Genomic DNA, 12,763 nt, shown 5'->3' with positions numbered 1-12,763 from the left:
AGTACAACAGATGGACAGTTGTGCTCCTGCGACTGGCCGAGAGAGGGAGGGAGTGGAACAGATACACAAGAAGCCGTCAACATATTTATAGCCCCCAAGACAGAAAGGAGTAGAGAAGGATGTGGGGGAAGGACAAGATAATGACAGAGTGGAAATAAAGATAGACGTTTATTTTTAAAACCATCTGTTTTGTGTTGAATGAGTCGATACACCATTTAGTGTATCGACTCATTCAAGTTTTAAGAAGCTGTTAACCAGTATATTAATATTTTCTTTATATGTTCAAGCCATTTAAACACTTTATGGTATTATCTGAAAGACTGTTAAGTGGAAGAGAAAAAGTAAACCCAGGTAGTTGTTGACAAGGAGACAAATGGGACAATACAAAGGTGAAAATAAATGCAGAAAGATGAGATGTGTGAAGTAAGAATGGGTAATTCACTTGATGCAGATTTATTAAAATTACTCTGACAGCCAGGCACATGGAGAGAGAAAACTGTTCACAGGAAATCTGACTACAGAGAGAACAGGAGAGTGTGTGTGTGTGACCCTCTGTGAAATAAAAAGAATGAAAAGTGTTTCCCCTTTCTACCACTTGAGTGCTTAGTATCCAATAATTTGCAATCTTGCAAATAAACTCATGCAAATTTACTGATAATAAGTCCCTTTAATTTGTTTTGCCATTTTAAATTTGACTATATGACACCTGCAGTCATTCAAACATATCAGGAGTATTCGAGTCAACACTTCATAGATGGAAAAAAAGAGAAGGGGCTGTTGTATGTGAGTACACAAGTGTTTATTGGACTCCATGCACGCATCCACGTGTGTGTGTACAGCCACGGTTTCCACAGCAGACGCAGCTGTCCAGCCCGTTGGCCTGTGCCTATGTCACTATGATTCTATTTCGGGTCCCTGTGTTGTTCGAAAGGTCAGATAAAGAAGCGTAGGAATCCTCACAAAGCAGAGGGAGGGGGTGTCGGGTGAAGGAGGGCGAGGGCGGATATCCACAAACCAACACACACATCACAAACACCCGGCAGTGCGGACAGAGACACGGAGAGGCAGAGACAGGGACGGGGAGGGAGACGTACTCTTAAAAGTAGTGAGAAGCAGAGAGTGAGACACTGAGCAGGGCGCCAGTGAAGAGGCTTCACTTTTAGACTGAATGAAAACTTTCTAGAGAAGACAGGAGGGATCATTAAATCTGATTTGAGCTTTGATCCAGTGGATAATCAGCCATATCTGAACATCATGGATGGAGAAACTCCCTGCCAGGAGACGTCTGAGTCTACAGAGACGACGAATCACACTGACACAAACAACAACAACAACCAGGTCAGTGCTTTTACATTAAATCACTGCATAAAAGTTTCTTCACATTTGCAAAAAATCCACAATGACCGGTGTCACACTCTGTACCGAGAATAGGCTGTAAGAGTATTTGTGGCTATGGCAGGTGTTGTGTTTGTACAGCAGGTTGGGAGAAGTGGTTTTGGCTGCTACTGCTGTGTTACACCTGTTCTTACTCCTGGGTGACTTTACTATTCTCACTGATGAGTCACAACCGCAAGGTCTGTCCTGGAGCAACTGTTACCCCAGTAGGTCATTAATAAATTGAGCTCATGAGCCTTATACTACTTTTAATAAGTACGTTTTTAAATATCATTAAATTAATCTCTATCAGATTTCACTTATGTTTCAAAAAGTGACTAACGACAGTTTCTTCATCAGATTATGTAAAAGCACACATGACATAAGACCCGACTATATATGATATTTCAGTGTAGAGAGCCAGAAGGGTTTAGTTTCATGATTCATTTTGGATTTACTTTGTTTTAATTGGGATGATTTTGACCCGTATTTTAGGTTCAGGTGTGATACAAAAACTGCAAAAGGCTCATTCTCCATCTGAAAGTCCATCTTGAAAAGCTCTCTGCCTGATCTAAATAAGTGAGATACTCAACAAATCCCACACAGTATTTTTAGGTCTCACATTACATTATGCTCGATGGTTGAGGACCATGTTATCCCCAGAGTAAAGTGTGGTTACTAATTTTAGTACATCTTACATAATATTACTCTTAACAGAAGTCGTGTTCTTAATAAGTCAGAAAAATATTGTTGCCAGGTTAATTTAATCTACTCTGTATTTTTTAAACACTGAAATTTTAATTTTAGATTAGGTGTTTTCAGTATTGTGTAGGAACAATCAATATATAATAAACAAAATGACAGTAAACATGTCCATCATGAAAGAATGAATGAATGAATGAATGAATGAATGAATGAAATGAAGAGGTCAGAAGCTGTAGTTTCCTCACAATCTGTGACATGTTGCGTTGATGAGTGTATGGGAGGTTTAGTGTTTCTCTTGAGTTGATCAGAAATATATTGAAAATATTAAAAGGCACAGGTGAGGTGCGTCATTCCTTCAACATTTGTAAAACCCAAACAAATACACAAAAAAAGTCTTTCCTTTGGTCAATTTGTTCAATTGCTGATACCAGAAACAGATTGTTTTAACATACTTTTGGCCAAGGAAGAACGACCATACGAGAAATGGACATTACTGTACATGACAAGCTAATATTCACACTGAATAAAAGTTTAGATATGTTGGTCAAATCACAGAATAGAAGGATTGAAGATATGGCCACAAATATTCACAAGCTGCTCGACAAAAGAAATCTGAACGCGAGGCTGAAATGATTTGTTTCCAAAAGCTTTAGCCTTCCTCTTCTGCGGATGAAGTTGTTCAGTTGTCATGGAGATGGTCTATTTGTTACCTAAGTATGAAATTTTGGTTTCAAAATCACTGATAATTATAATCAAATTTGAATTGTGATTTAGTAAATTTCAAATTTAGAAAACTATAAAAGATGCATAAAGTCAAGGTTTATTTCTTAGAAATAGATGTGCGAGTTGAGATCTCTAGTTGCTCATATCATCGTATCTGTAGTGTGTGTAGATGCACAAACACGCATTGTGACCTGTTTATTTATCTAATTGTATTTACTGATGTTTTTTTTACTACATACTGTAACTAAACTCCATTTTATTTGCTTGTCCTCCAGACAGATGAGCCAGGGCTGGTGGAGACTAAAGACCCAGGGAGAAACACTGCAGCAGAGGAGACAGTCAAAGGTCAAGGGTTAATGGAGGAGGGGGAGGAGGGGGATAAGGGGGAGACGGTGGAGACGGTGGAGAAGGGAGAGAAGGGGGAGGAGGATACAATTGCACAACAGGAAGGAGAGGAGGCCAGTACTGAAGATACAGACAAGCCCCAGACTGCATCAAAGCCTGCTGGAGGTGATGCCGAAGAGGGCGGACAAGATAAAGACAAAGCAACTACAGACATGAAGGATCCTGAACCGATGAATGGAGAAAAAGAAGAGGAAGGAGAGAGGGAAGAGGATAAGAAAGGAGGGCAGGTGGAGGAGGAGGTCAAGAACAGTGAGGCTGAGAAAGATGGAGAGGAGGTGAAGGACAAAAGCAAAGAGAAAGAGAAGACTGAGGAAACGGCAGGGGAAGAAGAGAAAAGTGTAAATGGAAAGACAACGAAGGGGGCTGAGAAGAAAAAACAAGTCAAAGAAGTGGAAGCAAAAGATAAAGGAAAGATTAAGGAGGCAGAAAAACAAGGGAAGACAAAAAGAAAGAGTGGACCTCCCTCTTCTTCTGCACTCCAGGCTCTGTCCCGACCAAGACCCTCGGCCCGCTCTATTAGAGCATCCGCTAAGAAGGACATTATTGCCAAGTTCCAACAAGGTGCACCAGAGTAAGTCAATATACAGTCCTTTGTAGTTTAGAAAGTGACGGTAAGCATTGGTTTAGTGGGGGTTTAATGAGAATCTGTGTAATATTGTGACATTTTTAGGACACCAGTACAACGCAACTTCAAACTCCAGAAGTCATCTTCAGCTTTGGCCACAGGCGCTTCAATCAAACAGAAGATGCTTCAGTGGTGTCGCAGCAAAACTCGCAACTACGAGGTGAGATCAGCACACAGCAAACGGGCCTCAGTGTATTTGTGTCTCTTCAGATGACATCGTCTTGTCACCTTCATCTTTTAGGGCGTCAACATAGAAAACTTCTCATCGTCTTGGTGTGATGGGATGGCATTCTGCGCTCTGATCCACCGTTTCTTTCCCGATGCTTTTGACTACAATTCCCTGAGTCCTAAAGAGAGGGAGAAAAACTTCACTCTGGCCTTCGAAAAAGCAGAGTAAGAGCTTTGTAATTATCTCTTGTTGTTTCTCTTGCTCTCTGAGTGTAAATAGTTCCTATCATGGCCAGATTAACCTGTTAATTGAACACTACTGCTTCAAAGTTCCTATTAAGTCCTCCAAAACACACAAAGCAGTTTCAATATGCCCAGACAGACATAATACTACCAGACACCAAAGGTTTCTGTGGGACTGTTGACTGCTGAATCTCACCCCAAGTAAAGCATAAACTGGTCCACTGGGGCTTTTATGAGAAAAAGTGTAAATGTTGAATGTTGTGACATGTTTATGACACCAATACCCTACAACTGTTTTCATCTTTTAAGACAACATGGACAGGAGGTCCTCAAAGTGAAAAGTTTAGTTTAAAAAACATCTACATTTCCTTCACTAATGAGCAAACTCCAGCTGCTAGTGAAGACCATGTGGTATAATTTAAAGCTCCAAAACAGCTACAAACTGACCTAATGTAACAAAAATAAAAAGCTCTAAAAACTGTATTTTTACAAGGGGCCGATCTGCATGACAGGGCCACAAAATTAGCTAATAATGGTAGTGATTAGCGATGTATATGTCCACCAAAATGTGCAAATAATCAGCTTCTTTCCTTTCCACTCCTCTCCTCTCCTCTCCTCTCCTCTACCCCCCCCCCCCCCCTCTCTCCCACAGGTCCCTGGCTGACTGTTGCCCTCTGCTGGAAGTGTCTGACATGATCATGATGGGTAACAACCCGGACCCCATGTGTGTGTTCACCTATGTCCAGTCCCTCTGTCACAGCCTCTCCAAAATAGAGAAAGAGAGGAAGGACAAAGAAAAAGAGGAGAAAGACAAGGCTGATAAGGAAGGAGAAGAGAAAGGAGAAGATGCAGCCGGGGAGCTCTCGGCGGACAAGGGCGAGGAAGAGCCTGCTGAGGACGAGGAGCTGGAGAACAAAGAGGAGAAGGAGGGAGAGGAGGCTGGCGAAGAGAAAGGTGCACCAAAGAGCTGTGAGATGGAGGAAGAAGGAGAAGTGTTAGTCAGAGCAGAATCTTAGAAAAGTGCTGACAGCAAACAAAAAGACTGAAAAGACCAAAATATTGTTGATGAGGTACGACATTGAGTAAGTCTTAGCTTGGTGTTGGATTGATACTGACACAGGAAAGAGGTGCATCAGGTCGGCTCCAATCAAATGCTGTTAATGTGATGTTATAGTCCGCTGTGTCGTGTCTACTGTGCTGTATTTTATTTTTCATTCACTGCTGTGTTGTTGCATATGTTTGTTTTTGAGCACAAAAAGTAGAAATGTTCAGTTCTTTCATTTATTGTATGTATTCCTAGAAAATGTTGCATTAAATGACACATTTCTGAATTGAAAAGTTGTTTGTGTGACAATTAAAACTAATAAATTATGACAACAATGTGGTGGAACGTATGTATACAGTATATATATAATGACCACCACCACAGGAGAGGTATATTCATTAACCCTTTACTCATATCCTGACCCTACACAGTGTCCCCTCTTAATTAGTCCCTAAACAAAACTTCTGAACCACAAATCTATTTGTCATTCATAAATACCTAATCGGTTATTAATGAATGGGTGATTAATATTCAATTAAGCTGATTGAGAGAGCAGAGAGAGTGTATTCTTTAGGTTTTATGATATTTGTTCATGAAGAAAAAAATAGAAAAATCACACTATACTATGGTCATTTGTTACCTAAAACAGGAGAATATAACATCATTTGAGTGAAATTACTGGATGTGAGGAATGCAACAATTTTTGAATGGTGAATCTTGAATTGTGGAATAAATATGGATCATTTTTAACCCAGGAAACCCTCTACAGTATGTACAAAAAATCCATTTTTGTATATTCAGGGTCACTTTAGGAATAAAATTATATAAAAGTCATAAAATTTCAGACTAAAAAAAATTGAGGGTGTTTTTACTGCTCTCAAAAAGGAACAAATTGATTACATTTGACCTGAACAGTATGTAAGGGTTAAATTAGATTAGATTAGAACTGATTCAAATACACTTTAGTATATTTTATACAGAGTATAGTATAGTATATAAGTTATACTTTATTAAGACATATAAAGTGTAATTCAAATAAATTATAAGTTACTTTATTTGTGCCGAATTTGGCTTAAAAGATTTTGAAGAATTTTAGATGCTCTTATTCCTTTTCTTTATAGCATGTAAATAATAAAGCTGTTGTTAATGTTGTTCATGGCACAATCTGAAGGCTAAATAATGGAACCTGCTTTTTCTCCCAAATGATGACATTTTAATACACAGACTAACTAAATATACATTCAATGTTACCATTAAACATAAAAAAGTTTAAAGTGATTTCTGATTAAATTTTAATTTATGTGTGTAAACACAGGAGGAAACTAGCCGTACATTTTTTATTTAGATCACTTGAAAGTCAGTTAAGAAAAAATGTAAGATCTACATTTAATCTACTTCTAATATCTGTTGGGTTACTATTGATTATTGGCTTGTGGCTCCTAATACTGTCTGAGTGACACTCTGAGGTTGTCTGCTGTTATTCTGAAGTGAAACCGTTTCTCAGTGACAGTCTGAGGTCTGCTGTCATTGTGAAGTCAGATTGGTCTTTGGAGATGTATTCTTTACTATTAAATTCAACTAATTATTCACACAATTAAAATGACAAAGCCTTGATTTTTCTGTGAAATATAGTTTGAAGGAGGTAGTTATTTTTTTTATTATTATTATTTAATATGTATTAAGTTTTATTTGGTTGTTTATGTATTTTTACTTAGTTATTTATTCATTCATTATTGACTGACTGAATGAATGAATGACTAACTGAATGAATGAATGAATGACTGATTAACTGACTGACTGACTGACTGACTGACTGAATGAATGAATGAATGACTGAATGATTGATTGAATGAATGAATGAATGTGAAATCACGTCGCTTCTATTTTGACATCAGTTCTTTCACGCTATTACCGTAATGCCTAGTACATACACGTCCCGTAAAACAACGTGGGGGGTAGTTGTACCGTGTTTTTTCAAAGTGGAGACTGGTCTGACTGCATTTGGTTGTGGACTGCTGTGACAAAACAAGATATTTGAGGAAGTCATCTTTGGGCTTTGGGAAGTGATCGACATTTTTCACCATTTCCTGACAGTTTATGCACCAAGTAACTAATCAATTAATCGACAAACATAATCTACAGATTCATCGACAATGAAACTAATAGTTAGCTGCAGCCCTGATATAAAATAAAACATCAACACTCACCGTAAAGAAACAGTAAGAATCTGTGAACCAGAAAACCTCAAACCACAACGCTCTGCTCTCTAAGTTTTACGGTAATCAGCGTCATGCTACCGGAAAGGCCACTGTGTTGCCCCTTTTGTAAGCTAACCCAACGACTGTGTCGCGCTTTTTTCCAACGCAATAATCGGCGGCAGCGGAGTGAAACATGTCTACAAACATGCCGCCGGGCAGCCTGAACCTGGAGTCACAGCTTCTGTCCATCATGGATGTGCTGGTGAAAGCGGCGGTGACGGAAATCAGTCAGCTGTTCTCGGAGAGCTCGGCGTCCCTGCGTCTGCATTTAACCCAGAGCCTGAAGGAAAACGAAGCCCTGAGGATGAGGATGAAGGTGATGAGGAGTGAGCTCTTCTCCCTCCGGCTGCAGACGAGGAGTAACCGGCCGGCGAGCCGCTTTTCTCCGATTAGAGCCAACATACCCAAACCGCGGGCGAAATCACAAGGTAACGATTTACTTTCACACTTGAAAATACTTCAAGTAAGAAGTAACGTTGACGCCCTCCTCCTCCTCCTGCAGCCCAATTAACAGCTGAACACGCACTTTTCTATAATTCAACTACTAATTGTTTGCTTTCTATTCCTGTTACAGTGTATTACAACATTTCTTTTGCAATGCATATAGCATATTTGCTGAATAAGTAATAAACTGGTTTAAAATCACAGCTGCTTCTTATCACGTGACACATACGTCACAATGTCATGGTTTATGACCTGGAGGTGATCAATAAGTTGATCAAATAGAGAGACTAACGTTTACTGCAGTTGGAAAAAGCTAATAACAGACTTTCTGACTTTTTAAAATGCTCATTTGAAACATCTGTAAGCACAGATATTTTGTGTTTGTGGAATTTTCAATTGCAAAATAACAATTATTTTCATTATCAATTAATTTGTTAATTATTTTCACAATGAATCGATTAGTCGTTTGGTCTATAAAATGTGAGAAAATGTTGATTGCTAGTTGAGACTTCAGTTTCTGGGTGACATACACTGACCGCCCTCAGCTTGGCAACATTCCCCTTATTTTAATTATGTTGTAAGTTAGAGAAACTGGCAAAACTGTGGTGTTCACACCCTCTGAGATATCTATAACAACAATGGACTAAAGTCATTGTATTCTAACGTTAACTTATAGCTATCCTTACAAGCGAAGCTCCTTACATGCTTGCTAATAACTTATTTGAAGAGTTGGGTCTCTGACATTGACAGTGTTGTGTTAAGAACATAGAGAGACTAACTAATCAGAGTTGAATGCATCACGTGTTCATGATACAAACCATTTGTGAACTCCGGATTGAAGCCAACAACAATCCTTCCTCCTGCGCATGATCATGTTTTGATTCAGAGTGTGCACGGAGAGGAGGGGTACTCACAGATGGGTCTGTAGTCAATGTGTTTGTGAGAGAGAGAACAAGAGAGAGAGGGGCATGGAGGGGCTGAGAGAATCAATGCGCTGCGAGCAGCTCTACCATGAAGTAAGATTTTACCCATTTTAAATAGTAAAAAGAATAGAAAATCAATATGTGGCAGTCAATGTTGATATTGTGGTGGGCTGTCACAAATAAATCAATGTATGGGAAACACTGGGGGGATGAAATGAGATGAACATCCTCATCGAACTGGGGATGTTATACCTCAGACCGCTGGACCATGAAGATGCCTCCTCATGTCATGCACAAGAGATTTATTTCTAACAATGTTGAAAATCTCACTTGTATTTAGTTGTTTTTGTGCATTTAATGAACTTGTTTAATTCTGTTGTTGTGGACAGTGATATCACACACCTCCTCACTCCTGGTGTTTATCTATTACCATAAGTTACATTTTGTCTTTTGCTTTCCTCTAGTTGTCATAAAGCCACCAGTCGCTCAGAAGGCGATCAGAGAAGCTGCTCCCATTACTCTGCAGTCAGAGAACAAGACTTCCTCTCCTGCCACGACAGTGGAGGTAAATGCAGCTCATACATTTACTCTCAGTATCAAATGAATGAAAAGTTTTGTTTGCTCATGTGTGTTTATTCTTTATTGTTAGTGTGCAGATGTGGACACCCCAGATGTCATCCTGATCAAAGATGAAGATGACATTGGAGGCTGTGGGCCAGTTGTAGGTTAGTAGGATGTTTTTATTAATGTAATCTGTGAGCCACAGGAGCTGGTTAGACCACTAATCAAACTACAACAAGTCTATGCTTCCAAAATGCAAATCAGCTGAGAATGGCTCAGAGGCTGCTGACTTAATTTGACTAGATCCAGGCCGATATAACAAGCTATGTTCTTTGTAATAAACAAATTTGTCAACCAGAGTGTTAATTTGTTTTTCTAGGTTTTGTATATCAGTAGATTTCCATGGCTCATAGCTATAAGCGATATCAATATGATATCAGATAATATCAATATAGTATATCAGATAATATCAGATATCTCAAATGACATATCTGGTGTTGTCAATGTAATCATTTCTATATGTAAACGTGATTATACAAGCTTCAACATGTTGTCATCTTGGATATCGATGAGTAATAAATAATAAGACTTTCAGACGGTTTAATTACAACAGAGTGCATTAAATAATGATTAATGGCATGATTCATCCATGACACATAGTATCTGTTCAAAGATTCAGTGCCTGAGGGGCAGAGGGCATGTTGGGTCGACATTACTGTGCTGTTATTTTTAGTGAGCACTTGACAATCACACTTACACTTTGTACAAAGTTACCTTTAGCTTCTGTATATAAATGGTGCCCTTTTTCACAAGATTTTTTTGGAGTTGCGAGTCAAAATCTGATGTTTTATGCACATCAGCCTTGATTCAAAATGTTGTTTTGTCATTTCAGGTCAGGATGACTTCAGAAATCACAGTACGCAGGGTGGTGTTGCTGCTGGGACTCAGAGTTTAGAGCCTGCCGGTTCCTCCTGCCTGACAAACGATAACGCAGAGCTGAGAATCGTGAGCGTTCACGGCCGAGGGGAAGGGCCCCTACAGGAGGAGAGCGACACCCTCTTCACTGTCTCTGAACTGCAGGCTTTCAGCTCTCTGTCTCCTGACCACTCCGTCACCCACGACAGTCTCCTAAATTTCACCTCTGGTGCCAACGACAGACCCCCGATGAGGGGGATGCACGATAACAGTGTCGGACTGGTTAGAAACAGCCAGAATCATTCCACTCAAATCAGCGTACCGTCATTGAGTCCTGCAATAAAAACATCAATAGGAGCCGACGGTAAAGGAGGCCATCCCAGTCACGTCAGCCAGTTCTCCCAGCAGCAGAGCTCCGTCTTTCCTCACGCCATCAACAAATCCCTGGACTGCAGTTTCTGCGGCGAGCGGTTTGTCACCCGCGAAGACCTGATTGTGCACCGGGCGAGTCATACCGGAGAGTCACCTGTTCCTTGCTCTTTGTGCGGCAAATCATTCGTCAACAAGACCACGCTGAGCATCCACATGCGCATTCACACCGGGGAGAAGCCGTACGCCTGCCCGCAGTGCGGGAAGCGCTTCACGCAGAACGGCAGCCTGAAGATCCACCTGAGGACTCACTCCGGAGAGAAGCCGTACACTTGTTCTCAGTGCACCGCCAGCTTCAACAACCCGAGCAACCTGCGCAGACACATGATCACACACAACACTAACGAGGTTCACTGACCAAAAGATTTAAAGGGTTAATCTGGATTTTTTTTTTTTTTTTTAAGAACATTTTTCAGCATGTTACTTTTACTGACTCTTCTTATGTCATAATGATGTATTTGGGGGAAAATGTGTTTCCTTTGGCAGCGTGTCATTGTTTTGTCATTAGTGTCTTGGTTGAAATGTACTTAATAATCTGTAAGTACACTAATGTATATCTTGACAACTTCCTAGTAAAATCAACTTTTTTGGTTTTAAATAAGGGCACAAATAAGCATGATCTCTGTTTAATATGATGAGACCTGCATTCTTTGAAAGCCAGCAAAAGTACATTAAGCTTTAAAAATCCCAAAGCCTTTTTTTATTTTTAACCCTCTATGAGAGAGAGAGAGAGAGAGAGCCAGAATGATCTTTTTATACTGTCTGAAAAGAAAACAAACTCGGATGCCTCACATCACATCACCTTAATTACATGCTAGTTTGGTAAATGCTCATTTTTTCTTACCGTGACCTAACAAAATCTGCCTGTTATACAACTGTAGCTCAACACTTTCTCTCAACATTATTTATTCAGTGTGAAAATTACTCTCATTATTAATAATTTTGTATTAATGACTTGTCTGACATCGTGAATGCTTGCAAGCTTTAAACCACAGGAATCATTCCTCATGTTACTGGAGGGAAACATTGTGCGGGTCAGAGACGGGGTTCCCAACTGGATGGCTGAGTATACAACAGGTGCCTATTATTATTATTATAATTATTATAATAAGAATAATAATAATAATTATTATTGTTATTATTATTATTGTTACAGAGAAATGGACAGAAACACTGACCGTGACATTGAAATGAAAAGGAAAGCATGGTACAGTTAAGGCTGGTTTATGGGGTCAAAATGTTCTGTTGTAGTTTTATATCGTGATATCAATATAGTGTGATATTTGATATATGAAGTGATGTTGTGATTTAGTCAATTTTCTGTAAACTCAAGACACAGTTCATATCTAACAGCTGAGAAACAGTTTATAGATAAAAAAAATAACCTGATGGGAATATCTGCTTCTGGCAAATTAAGGTATTTCATCACATTGATTCAACAGTCCGGTCAACTCATTATTGCCTTAAAGATTTGCAGACACGTCCTAATACAAATAATTAAACACAGTGTGGAAAAATCCAGTTATAATATGGCTGACAAATGTCTATTGTGTCATGTATATATTGACATATCGCCCAACACAAGGTACAGTATCAAGTGTTAAAGAGTGTTAAACTGGTTTAAAAGTTTGCAGAGGTAAAAGCAATCACACGGTTGACAGAAACTTTCAGAAACACTGATAAAACTTGAGACCTGGATTTATTAATCTGAACATTAATCTACCCTTCTTTCTTTGTGTGTATGTATGTATGTGTGTGTGTTTCATTTGAAAAGCAAACTACCTCCAGTGTCATCTGTTGCAGCTCTCTTTTCCTCTTTTTGTACTTCCCTATCGTTCCAGACTGGGCAATAATCAATTTTGTGTGGACTCCTGTGTGTGGATTTGTAGTCTGAATATGCAATTATGAATAAATACTGATTTTTCAGCAGCTGATTATCTATTTT

At 39.3% G+C, this 12,763-nt stretch overlaps 2 protein-coding genes across 2 annotated transcripts; both read left to right on the top strand.

Moving 5' to 3' along the window:
• The first annotated feature begins 1,006 nt into the window (after positions 1 to 1,006).
• Positions 1,007 to 5,486, top strand: smtnl1 (smoothelin-like 1). Its single transcript, XM_044364661.1, has 5 exons — positions 1,007 to 1,338; positions 3,078 to 3,778; positions 3,878 to 3,992; positions 4,074 to 4,225; positions 4,896 to 5,486. The coding sequence occupies exons 1-5, from the start codon at positions 1,255 to 1,257 to the stop codon at positions 5,257 to 5,259; spliced, it is 1,416 nt and encodes a 471-aa protein (XP_044220596.1). The 5' UTR covers positions 1,007 to 1,254; the 3' UTR covers positions 5,260 to 5,486.
• Positions 5,487 to 7,499: 2,013 nt separating this feature from the next.
• On the top strand, positions 7,500 to 12,747 carry LOC122990310 (myeloid zinc finger 1-like). The gene is made up of 4 exons (XM_044363627.1): positions 7,500 to 7,974; positions 9,378 to 9,478; positions 9,563 to 9,638; positions 10,367 to 12,747. Exons 1-4 carry the CDS (start codon positions 7,680 to 7,682, stop codon positions 11,173 to 11,175), a joined length of 1,281 nt encoding a protein of 426 aa, XP_044219562.1. The 5' UTR covers positions 7,500 to 7,679; the 3' UTR covers positions 11,176 to 12,747.
• Positions 12,748 to 12,763: the final 16 nt, after the last annotated feature.

The sequence above is a fragment of the Thunnus albacares genome, chromosome 10, assembly GCF_914725855.1.
Source record: "Thunnus albacares chromosome 10, fThuAlb1.1, whole genome shotgun sequence".
NCBI lineage: Eukaryota > Metazoa > Chordata > Actinopteri > Scombriformes > Scombridae > Thunnus > Thunnus albacares.
Note: the sequence above shows the minus strand (reverse complement) of the source record. Positions and strands in the feature narration are given on the sequence as shown.

Coding starts and splice junctions, on each gene's coding strand:
- smtnl1 (XM_044364661.1), top strand. CDS start 1,255: ATGGATGGAGAAACTCCCTGCCAGGAGACGTCTGAGTCTACAGAGACG. Junction 3,779..3,877: donor TTCCAACAAGGTGCACCAGA/GTAAGTCAATAT, acceptor TGACATTTTTAG/GACACCAGTACAACGCAACT. Junction 3,993..4,073: donor GCAAAACTCGCAACTACGAG/GTGAGATCAGCA, acceptor TTCATCTTTTAG/GGCGTCAACATAGAAAACTT.
- LOC122990310 (XM_044363627.1), top strand. CDS start 7,680: ATGTCTACAAACATGCCGCCGGGCAGCCTGAACCTGGAGTCACAGCTT. Junction 7,975..9,377: donor ACCGCGGGCGAAATCACAAG/GTAACGATTTAC, acceptor GCTTTCCTCTAG/TTGTCATAAAGCCACCAGTC. Junction 9,479..9,562: donor CTCCTGCCACGACAGTGGAG/GTAAATGCAGCT, acceptor CTTTATTGTTAG/TGTGCAGATGTGGACACCCC.